The sequence below is a fragment of the Channa argus genome, chromosome 13 (genome assembly GCF_033026475.1).
Source record: "Channa argus isolate prfri chromosome 13, Channa argus male v1.0, whole genome shotgun sequence".
Classification (NCBI taxonomy): Eukaryota; Metazoa; Chordata; class Actinopteri; order Anabantiformes; family Channidae; genus Channa; species Channa argus.
In genome coordinates, this window is record NC_090209.1 from 24,311,770 (window position 1) to 24,324,451 (window position 12,682).

Consider the following 12,682-nt stretch of genomic DNA (forward strand, 5'->3'; position numbering starts at 1 on the left):
CCTTGGGGAACACTGCCCTGATAGTTTCCTATCCCTGCTGATTGATCGAGTGTGTTCAATCTGTCAGAAGCTGGAAGATACCATCTTAGACCAGGGTGAGTTACTGACCGAACACACCTGATCCAGCAGTGGGTATGTTGGAAAACCGTGTTCCCTGAAGACCAGGGTTCAGAATCCCTGGTTTACATGACAGATAAATGTTATGTGTGTAGAGAAGCTGGCCACCCAGCTGAAGAGGTTCCCCAGAGAAAACAGCCAGGACTCCTGCTGTATTTGGTGACTTATTAACTTTATTTGATCTCCAGTCCAAAGTCTGTGGTCAACGCCTTCACTGCATATTTGTCTGCAGTTCTGCGGGGGCGGCTGTAGCTCATTTGGTACAGCAGTTGTATATGAACCACAGGGTCGGTGGTTTGATTCCTGGTCCTCCTGGCTAGAGTCTTTGGCTCCTGTAAACTATGACACACCCACTTGTCTTTACTGCAATAAATAACTGAAAGTTTTTCTTGATTTAATTTTGTCATTTAAATAACACATTAACTCTCTTTTATGTTTTTCACTTCAATGTTTTAAAGATTTAAACAGAAAAAACATATTTCTTGTAAACCTGTCAAAAATTAAGATAATTCAAATTTAATCAGACTCAAACTAAAATAAAACAGAATCAAACTTTGCTGCAGTGTTTTAACACAATGATTTTATCGTAAAGATCAGAGGATTTAAGCCAGTTTGTTTGTAAGAGGCTGTTTGATTTTACACAGTCACTGACTCACATGTGTTTCTATCTTTGTAAAGAGACTTTTATTCTTTGAGAACCAGGGGACGATGTCTGGACCCGTCATCTACAAGAGAACCTCCTCATTTCTTCATTTTTGATTCCCAGATTAAAATTTAGTATTTACAGTGAATTATCATTTCAGTTTTATGTCTGTATTAGTTTCATGTGAGTGAGACCTGATCCCACTGTTTATAACACTGACAGCTTCAGGATATTTTAAAAAGAAAACCTTCAAATATTTCAACTGTTAATCAAACATTAGCCAACTGACTGATAATCTCCTGTGACTCTACAATTTCACTTTCACTCTTAAACCAGCTGTGGTTCTTACAGCTTTGTGTCGAGGTTTTACCGCTTAAATCACATTTGCTAACTGCTGTATGTAGATGGAAGAAGGCATCAGTTATTTCTCAGCTTTGTAAACATTCGTGCTTCATTGCAAAGAGGAAAATCATGTTTCAGGGGCCCAGTGAACGTCTCTCAGTGACGGGAACAAAGTCAGTACTTCATGTTTTACACTTTTGACGGTAAGTGGCTGAACTTCTTTTGTTTAATCAATCAGAGACCAGAACTAGTCCTGAGAGACCAGTATATCAGTATATTAGTATATTAGTATGTTAGTATTTTAGAGCAGAAAACAACATTTTGAGCTTCCAAAAATGATTGTTGCATTTTACCTGTGTGGACATTAGTGAATCAGTATGTGAGTTAATCTTACTGAGCTTTGACCCCAGATCTCTACCTGCAGTCCTGATATCAGTTTAACCAGGTTCATTTTTAACCTCAGTAATCAGTTTTCCTCTATAATATACAGTCAGATGCATTAAGTTCCTCTGTGTGAAATACTTTACACTGTTGCTTTTAAAGATCTTTAGTCAGTTACTGTGTGATGTTAGGTTTTGTGGTCTGTACAGTTTTTTTTGTCAAGTTCTTGTTTTTTTTTTTTTTTGGCCAAAGACTTAGTATTTGAACAAATATCAATAAAGTTGATCTCATCGTCCGACTGTTTAGTGATGTTTTAGAATAAATGTTTCTTTTTATTTCCAGATGTTCTTCATGTTTTTGGATGTAACAACACAATAAACTTCATCCTAAATCTCAGTGAGATGTTGTCTTCAGCCAATCGAAACCATCGACCTGATCTTTAAAATGTCTTTGAGGACGTCTGTGACAGTCACGTCTTTCCTGGTAAAACAGTTTATTAGAGTAAATAACTAGAAGCTTGTTTTTGTGTTATTTTTGCCATTTATTGCTCCTCCTCCTCATTTCTGATCAAAAAACCTTTTTCATATCCTGATTCTGATTCTCAGTCTCTGTTCATTGTTTAACAATAAGCTGAGAAGTTGAAGCTTTTTGTTCAGAGAAACTTCAGCAGCTTCACTGAGTGAAACACTGTGGGGGTGAAATGTAGCACAGTGTGTCTGAAATAGTGATCAGTGAGAAAGTTTGATGTAGGTGAGTTTTCTTTCTGCTGGTGTGATGGAAGGATGTGTTGTGTTGCAGATCATTGTGGTTGTTTCTTCACTGTGTTACTGCTGTGTTCAGTCTATTGTTGTTGAACATCACAGATCAGCAGGTCAAAGTCTGCTGCATTACAGCTCTGTGATCTTTAATCTGAGATTCATGGAGACAGTTGAAGGTCAGAGTCCACTAGAAATTAAGCTGTTTGCTTTTTCATTATCACTGCAGCTATTAAAAAAGAAACAATAAGACAATAAGAAAAGTATTTTTTACTGAGCTTTGTAGAACATTTTTCTGAGTTTAAAAGCAGGAAATTGCAGGGCATCCAGGTCTTGTAGGCTTGAAGCTTGATTAACTGATTTTTTTTTTATCTGGTTCCATAGATAAATATAGCTGGGTATCATCAGCATAGCAGTGGAAATTTATGGAGTGCTTTCTAATAATGTTGCCTAAAGGAGACATATATAAAGTAAAAAGTATTGGTCCTAACTCAGAGCCTTGTGGAACTCCATAAATAAGCTTTGTGTGCATGGAGGATTCATCATTAACATGAACAAATTGAAATCTATCAGACAGATAAGATTTAAACCAACCTAGTGCAGTTCCTGTAATTCCAATTTCATGTTCCAGTCTCTGTAATAAAATGTTGTGATCAATGGTATCAAATGCAGCACTAAGATCTAACAGAACAAGTATAGAGACTAGTCCATTATCTGAGGCCATGAGAAGATCGTTGGTGACTTTTACCAGTGCTGTTTCTGTACTATGATGAACTCAAAATCCTGACTGAAAGTCTTCATACAAATTATTCCTTTAAAGGTGGTCACATAATTGCTTTGCAACTACTTTTTCAAGGATTTTAGAAATAAAAACAGGCTAAAACACCTGGGTCAAGACAGGGTTTTTTTAAGTAGTGGTTTAATTGAAGCTACCTTATAGGCCTGTGGTACATAACCTGTTTCTAATGATAGATTCATGATATCTAATATAAAGTAAAGCGTCCTTGAGCAGTTTTATGAATCTTTTGGGTTTTTGGGAAAAACATTGGAACAAATTGAGGACAGTAACATCTGGTGGCTGTTTGCAATAAAATAACAAGAAACCTGTGTGTTATTATCAAATCTATAAGACTTTTGTTCTTATAGAACAATAGCAGAAGTCTTGTCTGTGTCTACCTGCCTAAATGCATTGAGTTGTTGCCATGTCATTGGCTGATTAGATATTTGCATTAACAAACAGTTGGACAGTTGTACCTAATAAAGTGGCTGGTGAGTGTAAGTGCAGTATGTTGGGTTCATTCCCTCAGGTTTCCTCTCTTCTTATGTGCTTTAATCAGCATCTTCCTCCACTCACCTCCTCTTCCACTTGTTGCTCTTTATTTCTCTGCTCTCTCTCTCCACCTCATTGTTCTCTCTCTGTTTGACTCCTTCACTTTGTGACAGTGTCTAATTCAAAGGTCACAGATAAAAACCTTCTTCTCTTTTTACACAGATACTGGTGATGAACATCTTCAGTGGACATTCTCTCACATGTCATCGAGCAGAGTATCAGATAGGAAATGAATGTTGTCCTAAGTGTCTTCCTGGTAAGATCCAACTGAATGTTAAAGGACATTTCAACGATAAAATGTCAGTGATATTTTATTAATTGTTGGTTTTCTTTACAACAGGAAGTCGAGTTAAAATTGATTGTACAGAGTTCAGAAGTACTTCCTGTCTGACCTGCTTGAAGGGAACATTTATGAATCAGCCCACTGGACTTAAACATTGTTTCATCTGCACAAACTGTGATTCAGGTATATTTCTGTCAATCTTTTGTAATTATTAGTAGTTACTAAGTCTGAGCAGAGATTTAAAGGCTTGTTGATTGTGATGAACTTAAACATTACAGATTTTCTATTAATGCTAATTAAAGACTGGATCCAGAAACAAAGGCCTCTAAAATACTACATGACCAGTTAGGACATGTTTAGTGTTCTAACAGGTTCTTTTTATTGAAGGACATGTATGATGACAAATTTCATTGGATCAACTGTTAAAGTCAGCTGAGACATGCTAGAACATTTTGAAATCTTCTATTTCTCCTACTTTTCCCTGTGAATTTATGAACAATGCTCCAAACTGCACAAATGTGTTGTTTCCCAAAGACGTCAGAAAGATCATCTTATCTGGTCTCTAACAGAGATCCTGCATTTCCACATGTACTGTAACATCTATGTGTTCACAGATTCTGGTTTGAAGACAAAAACATCATGTACAACAACATCAGATGCAGTGTGTGAACCACTGGAGGGATTTTACTGTGTGGACTCCACAGAGGACACGTGTGTGAGAGCACACAGACACAAAAGCTGTGAACCAGGACAGTACATCAGCAGAAAAGGTTGGTTTTGACATGAGAAAACCAAAGTTCACCAAACTGATCTGAACTAAACCATCATGGATTCCAAACCCTGGTCCACAGTGAAAAATACTCTGTTTGTTTTCTAACCTCCCCACAGCTGATCACCTGGATCAGGTGTTCAGTTAGTCAGAAGTTGGAAGAAACCAATTTGCTTTGTCTTTCTTCAACCCACCCTCATCTAAGATGGTGTCTTCCAGCTTCTCATTAATTAAATACACCTGATCCAGCAGTGCAGGGACAGACAGAAAACCATCAGGACAGTTCCCACAGGACCAGGGTTTATGATTTGTCCAACTGTTCCTGTTGGGTTCTACCAACCACAACAGCGCTGATTACACCTGGAAATACAGTTCAACAACAGTGAAATAACACACAAGAGTCGACTTTTGTCTTTTACTTAGTGACTTAACACTTCACCTGAACTCAGCCAACTCCACCGGGCTCTTCCTTGTTCACACTATTTATTGGAAACAGAGTTCAATGCAGAAAAACAACTCGTTATAAGTATAGGCCAATGTGAAATGCAATTCATCACATAATGATAATATAGCGTTGCATTGTTTCCTTGACCACTGGTCAACGGACTTTAAAGGTAAACTACAAAGGCAACTATCAAAGGCAAACTATCAAAGCTACATGGTGTCACTAATGACATCATCAGTACATAGACACATGACAAACATACATTAAGTGTTGGAAACAATTACTAAATTACTTTGAACAAACCTTAACTGTTTCCATGTTAAAGAGAGATTGAAAGTTATTGGTCCCTGAATGTGTCTGACCTGCACATATCTGTATGTTCACAGATCACAGAGCTTTTGTGTTTGCTGAACATGTTTCTGTATGTGATTTGTCTTTGCACAGGAACATCCTCCTCAGACACTGAGTGCTCTGACTGCACTGATGGAACATTTTCAGATGGAACATTTCCAGTTTGTCAACCACACACACAGTGAGTGAAGCTTCACATCAGCCACTGACACCTGATTTTCTTCCTACTGCAGTGACCTCATGGTGTCCTACATATTTCTGTAAATGTCCTGTCATTCCAGATGTGACTTAAAGAATCTTCAGCTGATAAAGGCAGGAACTGCTTCAGCTGATGCTGAATGTGGAGAGAACAGTTCAAACCAAACAGGAACTGTGATCAGAGCTGTTGTTCCTGTTATTGTGCTAATTCCAATTATTGGAGTAGTTTTATTTTTTTAATGTACATTTTTTAATGTAGCAAGAGGATCACACAGTTTGTGCTGTTTGCTGTGAGTTGACACCATCAGAAAATCATGTTGCTGATGTTATTTGAGTTTCTCTGAGTGAGACAGACCCTCACCACACTCTATAAAGGGCTCAACCCAAGTACATAACCACCACAGGGGACAGGAGGGACACGTCCTCCCTAAAACACAAACCAAGGAAGTTAAATGGCAAAGCTGTTACTCCATTCATTCCGTTCTCCACCACAAGAATAAAAGCATCGGTGTGTAATTTCCTTTGTTTCCAGCTGTTTCTTTACTGTGTAGAATTTCTCTCACCCACTCACTTCCTCCCCGGTGAGACGATCATGAAGTCATCAAACTGATTTTCAAAAAGACTTTCAGACGAAAACCTTTGACAGCTGCATCTTTGCATTAAATTCAGTGCAGGTTAAGGATGAGCGCTGCATCACAGCTGCTTTGGACTTTTTGGTTTTATTTAAAAGAGAAACACCTGTTCTGAGCTTTTTATGTTTCATTACTGATACTGAACATTTCCCTGAATAATGGGAGCTGGTGTAGACATGAAGATGACTTCATTTATGTATTATTTATAGCAAACATAGTAATTCAGAGAGAACTAATCTTTGAGGGGAAGTAAGTGGACAATGTGTTGCACAGCTGGTTTTCATTGTTCACTTAAAGGTGGCGAAATGTTGGACAGGCAGTGACCTTTTGGACACAACATGAAAAAATTGCTCACTAGTTGGACTCATTGCCACTTAAAACTCTACTAAAATTAGCTGCTTTTGTTTCTAGCACACAGCAGTTTTCTGTAGCCTCTAAGATTTATTCTGTCTGTTTCCTTAAACGTTACAGCTGCTGTTTCTTTATGTAAAATGAATAAGAAAAATGTCTGAGAGATTAAGATCATAACCTCTCAGTGTCGGTAACATAAAGTCTGCAACACAAGTTCTCTCTATACATCTTTATAGTCTTGACTTCTGTAAAGTGCCCTGAGATGAGTATGTTGTGAATTGGCACTATACAAATAAAGTTTAATTGAATTGAATTGAATTGAAATACAAGTCATAGAACAGATCCTGTTTGTTTCTGCTGTGCTCGGTGGCTATTGGTGTTAATGTTTTCTAAGCAAGAGACAGTTTTTTACATTTCTATCATTTGACTGAAGGTGCCACTCAACATTTCCATTGTTCTTCCATAAGAAATGATCATATCCGACCTCCTGGTCAGTGCAATTTTAAGGTGTATTTCTGTTTTTTTATTTCCCTACGTAAAAAAGACTTTATCCCAAGTCCCAAGTAATTTTTTTAAATTTTACCAGGATATTGTTCAATGTTGTAATTGATCTTTCAAGCCAAAATTGTTCTTTGACAGGAAGAGCTAAGTTTGATCCAACACCTCTTTCTTGTAAACCTGTTAAAATGTTACATAATTCAAATAAAATCTGAGTTAAATTTAAATGAAACATGATGAAAACTTTACTGCAGTGTTTTAAAACCATGATTTTATCTGAGAGATCAGAGAATCTAAACTGTAAAAACCAGTTTCCAGAAAAAGTTGGTTTTGAAATGAGAAAACCAAAGTTCACCAAACTGATCTGAACTAAGCCATCATGGAACTTCTTCAGCTGATGCTGAATGTGGAGAGATCAGTTCAAACCAAAAAGGAATCGGAGCTGTTGTTATTTTAATTGTGGTAATTTTACTTCTCGGAGCAGTTTTATTTTTTCTCTACAAGAAAAAGTGGAAAAAGAATCTAACACGGGTAAAAACAAAACATGTTTCTAATAGATAAAAAAAATGATCAGTCAAATCAATTAAGTTGTTCACTAAAGACTTTTTTTTACTGGTAATGTTTTATTACAGAAAGTAAAGAAATGCAGACTTTCACAATCTGTTATGTTTTAAAGTGTCTTCACTGTTCTTACTGCATTTCACTGTATTTACAGTAACAAACAGGAAGGTTTTTTCCTCCCTCGTCATTATTAATGTCACTCTTTCATCCATATTTCACAAAAAGGAACCTTCTGAATGGAGGAGAGAAAACTGTTGAAGCATCTGTGCAGCAGAAGGATGAGACGACCCTGATATAAACATGTAGCCAGTGTTTCTGACACTACAGAGTAAATGTTTTCTAGAATCCAGTTCTAATCAATGTGGATCCTGGTACATTGTCTTTGCAGTGTGTAGAAAAAACATCCAGGTGAATTTTCAGCATTGTGCTAAAAATGAACATGTTGCAGCTGCTGATCTACAGACTGGATCATTATCTCACCTGGATGTCACTGTACTGATGCAACATTTAGTCTGGAATTCAAACTTGGAACCTTCTAGTTTTGTGGACCAAACACTGACGATCTTCATTCATTGGACAGCTGTGAAGGAGCATCTCAGTCCAGGTTCTGATGTTGGGACCATGAACCCTGCTTCATTCTGTCTTGTCTGCCAGTCACAGAGTTCACAGATGGACCAGATGAAGCTGAAACTGGATTTTATCTGCAATAAGTAACAAACATCTGGAGCAGAAGATCCAGACAGTTTGATCTGAACTGTAACATGATGAAACAGTTGGTCACATTGGTCAAACTGCACATTTATAAATGTAGTTGACACACATTCTGTGGCTGTAACAGCTGTAACAGGGCATCTTATGGATTAAATGAGGCAGAAACATGAAGGATGGAAAAGGTGAATGAAATCAGACCCTGCAGACTTTTACTCTGGACAGTTTCTGACAAGAAGCAGGTTGGAACATTTTAGACATTTTATAAACATTTTATACATTTTTATAAATTACCAAAGTTTCACAATTTGACCCATATTTTGCTTCATATACTTCAATCAGGGAAACACAGAGAAGTATATGTTCAGAAAGTGTTTCTGTGTCATTTGCTGCCATGATGTTTGCAGCAGAAGTGAAAAAAGTCTTTAGTGGTTCGAGTCTTTAATGAGAGTTAGCTGATAAATGTGCTGCTGAACTGTGGGGAAAAGGTTTTGTGACGCACAGCTCCGTGTGTCACGTTGTATGAATATCTAAACGTAAAAGCGAACATTAACATGTCATTTATTTGAATCTCTGTTTGGAGACGTAGTACACACTTCTGCCACACGGGGGCTTCGTCCCCCAGGTGAGACGTTCGTAGTGGCCTGCAGCTCGCTCTCTACTTCAGTCTGGGTGAAGCAGGGGAAGAAAACAGACCGATGTCTCATAATTGTACTGTTGTTTACAGGCACTTTAAACAACGTATATCTGCAACAGGAAAAGTGAAAAATATGAACATGCACGAGATTTTCACACAACTGTACTTCTACCACACTGAGACACTGCTGAATAACATGATGCTGTTTAGAAGAGAAACTGCAATAACTTGAAGCCTGATGCAATAGTTCATTTAATGTTTGTTTACTTATTTGTATTGTTGATTTTCTTTTTATTTATATTAAAAACATGAAAATAGACTGTTGTTTTTTTCCTACTGGACAAAAGTTTTTGCCCAACATTTCCACATGTTGCTGCTGTAACATGGACATGTCCCCACTGTGGGACAAATAAAGATTTAAATGATCAGTAATGAAACATTTTCTGAAACATGTTTTAATACAGCATCTGACTTTGTGATTCAGAAAAGTTCAGGGGTTGAAAGACTGTACAATCAAATGTAAACAGAACAAAATCATTTCTTTACCTGATTCAGTTTATTGTGGCTTTTTTTATTCTCAGCATCAACAACCAGATGGTTTTGTAATGATTACCGCAAAGTAAACGCCATCACCAAGCTGGACCTCTTACAAGTGTACTGGCGGGTCCCGTTAACATCACGTGCCTCTGAAATTAGTGCCTTTGTCCCCCAGAACATTTCCTCCAGTAAACAGTTTCCCCATTTGGATTGAGAAATGCCCCAATGATGAATACAGTGCTTTCAGGTGTGAACACATGTGACGTGACTTAGACGACATAGTGGCCTATTCAGCAACCTGGCTGCTTCCCTCACTCTTAACATGGCCAAATGTGAGTTTGGGGAAAGCGTTCGTTACCTAGTTGGACAAACAAGTAGGACAGGGCCAAGTGTCCCCCGCTGCTGCTAAAGTTCAGGTCTCCCTTGACTTCCCAGCTCCCCAGACGCGCCCTGAGCTCCTTGGCTTCCTCGGGATGGTTGGATATTACCGAGCCTTCTGTAAAAACTTCTCTGCCGTCGCTGCTGCATTAACTAGCCTGGTAAACCCCCAAACCCCTAACCAGTGGTCAGAGAAATGTCAGTCTGCTTTTCAAGCTGCCAAAGTTCTCCTCTGCAGTGTCCCTGTGCTCGCAGCCCCAAACTTTACGCACCCGTTTAAGTTGGAGGTGGATGATGATGCATAGATCATCCAATTTGCTACCTTTCTAAAAAGTTCAGAAAACACCAGCTCCATTACAGCACCATTGAAAAAGAGGCCTTAGCTTTGGATTTAGGTTCCGTCCCATTTCGTTTACTCTGACCACAACCCTCTCGTGTTTCGGACTCAGATGCAGAACAACAACCACCGTCTCATGCGCTGGTCTTTGTTGCTCCGGGATTTTAACGTTGAAATTCGTTATAAAAAGGGTCCAGATGATATAATGGCTGATGCTCTGTCTCGGTTTTAGGGCAATAAAACATTTACTTGGGGTTTTTTTTTCGGGGGGGGGGGGATGTTATGAGTGTTAGGAAGCGAATAAAATTGCTACCGTTTAGAACACTTGGTCTGGTTTTTGCTTGGGAATCGAAAAAGTGGTGGACACATCTTGTTATGTCTAGGTTCCCTTAGACCAGGGACACAACACTCACAGAGTCACAGTGTTAGAAAGACAAACTGTGGACAGATTTTAGTGAAGGCTGAACTCGAAACAGTGACTCAACACTTCAAACTAGTGATGGGCGATACCAGTGATTTCAGATTCGATCCGATTCCAAGTAATACCTTGGCTAGTATCGCGATATCGATCCGATCCGATATCCAGAGTGTTATTTTAATTCTGTCATCTGATCACGATGAAACACAATCACGTGAGCCCTTACAGGGAATAATTAAAAACATTAAAACGACAGAAAAATCATTGTTCAACCTATTGGCATTTTTAACATTTTCATTATTTTAAATAAAACGTATTAACGTTCTGACTTATCTCCATGACAACAGCATGACACTTTCTTTATCAGGTGAACAGTTTATGTCACTTGATATCCATGACTCGCCCTCATCAACATGTATGTCTTATATACCCATCTGTATTTCTTTCCCTTTGTTTAAAACCAATTATGGATTAGACACACTTTGCCTATTTCTACAATTATTTTGAAACAGAACGTTCGTAGTGAAATAGTCCGTGAATAAAAATGATACATTTCGGTCCGAAATGCTGCCTGTGTTTGGAGGTGGAGCCGCCAGCCGGCCGACCATGTGTCGAAGAAGTTTAGTTGAAGATTGTGGATCATGGGGCGGATCAGCGGAAGGAAAAGTAGTTCCTATGCGGTGCATCACAAATAATATACAAATTGATGTAGAAGGAGCAGAAAACATTCGGATATGACTGCAGAGAAAATATGAATAAATAAACAGAAAATATCGATATTGTAGCAACCCACGGTTTATGGGAGCTAACTGTGGGAGGCGGTGAAGCTAAAGCTAAGGCTAACCCTAACTGACTTAGCTAACCTAATCGGCTAGCTTGGGTGCTAGCAAGCTAACGTCAACGAACAGTTCAAAATGGCAGGCGGAAGGGAGAACTTGCGCCCCATACACCGCACGACCCCAAGTGCCTCGAGCTGTTTGACATAAGCAATCACAACACAACTCTTGCCTTTTTACAGCTACCTCTCACAACAGAGATAGCTGAGCTTTATTTTGAACACACCCGATCACCGTGAGCGCCATTCATACACCCATCACCTTCACTCACGGTGCCGGCTAACACATACACTTTACATGACAAACCTAAACATGTGAACACACCTAATAACACTAACTGTAACGTAATCATTTAACAACATTTAACATTTAAGCAATTAAAGCACAGAACTATTCAGAACACATTTACCCATAATTCCCTTGGGACAGATTGCATCCGCCCCCACACTAACCCACTTGCTTGGCCGTTACACTGCCCCCCCCCCCCAAGCGGGTTCAGTGTCCCCACAACCCTCAGTCACTCAGTCCCACAACAAAGTCTCTCAACTGTCCCGGCAGACGTCGAGCACGCGCCAGTCTTTGCAGCGGCCCACTCACCATACCAGGCAAGTCAACCATTGTTCATGCTGGCACTGGGAGTGGCCGACAAAAGACTGTCCTCCGGTTCTGTCACCGGATTCGGAGCCAGAGGATGATATGGCGCCAGCCGATCCCTGTGCAGCACCACCCTCCGCCCCCTTCCCGGCATGCGAACCCGATACACCACCTCAGAGATCCGGTCCAGGATCTCTCCGGGCCCCTGCCAGTGGCTGGTGAGTTTTGGCGAGAGCCCCCGCTTCCTCACAGGGCAGTACACCCAGACATTGTCCCCAACTGCAAAAGGGTGTCCATGGCACCGTCCATCATATGCCCGCTTTTGTCGAGCCCCAGCATCCCCTTGGGATTCCCGAGCCAGCTGATGGACCACACTAAGGCGCTCCTTAAGCCGCCTGAGGTAATCCAACTCTGGGCCCCCCGTAATTTCAGGCTCCGGGGGTGGCCCAAAAACCAAGTCCACTGGTGTCTGGAGCTCCCTCCCAAACATCAGTGTGGCTGGGGTACATTGGCTGGACTCCTGGACAGCAGTCCGGTAAGCCCACAGGACCAGGGGTAGGTGCTGGTCCCAGTCCTTCTGA

General features: G+C 39.8%; 1 protein-coding gene and 1 long non-coding RNA gene across 2 annotated transcripts; one reads left to right on the forward strand and one right to left on the reverse strand.

Moving 5' to 3' along the window:
- Positions 1–1,067: 1,067 nt before the first annotated feature.
- LOC137139075 (tumor necrosis factor receptor superfamily member 14-like) lies at positions 1,068–6,134 on the forward strand. Its single transcript, XM_067525807.1, has 7 exons — positions 1,068–1,305; positions 1,826–1,966; positions 3,731–3,824; positions 3,909–4,034; positions 4,466–4,621; positions 5,510–5,597; positions 5,698–6,134. Exons 2-7 carry the CDS (start codon positions 1,928–1,930, stop codon positions 5,852–5,854), a joined length of 660 nt encoding a protein of 219 aa, XP_067381908.1. The 5' UTR covers positions 1,068–1,305; positions 1,826–1,927; the 3' UTR covers positions 5,855–6,134.
- A 2,477-nt stretch (positions 6,135–8,611) lies between these two features.
- On the reverse strand, positions 8,612–9,701 carry LOC137139076 (uncharacterized). Its single transcript, XR_010916266.1, has 2 exons — positions 9,548–9,701; positions 8,612–9,111 (listed from the first exon to the last, which is right to left on the reverse strand). It is a non-coding gene; the product is annotated as an uncharacterized lncRNA (long non-coding RNA).
- Between the last annotated feature and the right edge of the window lie 2,981 nt (positions 9,702–12,682).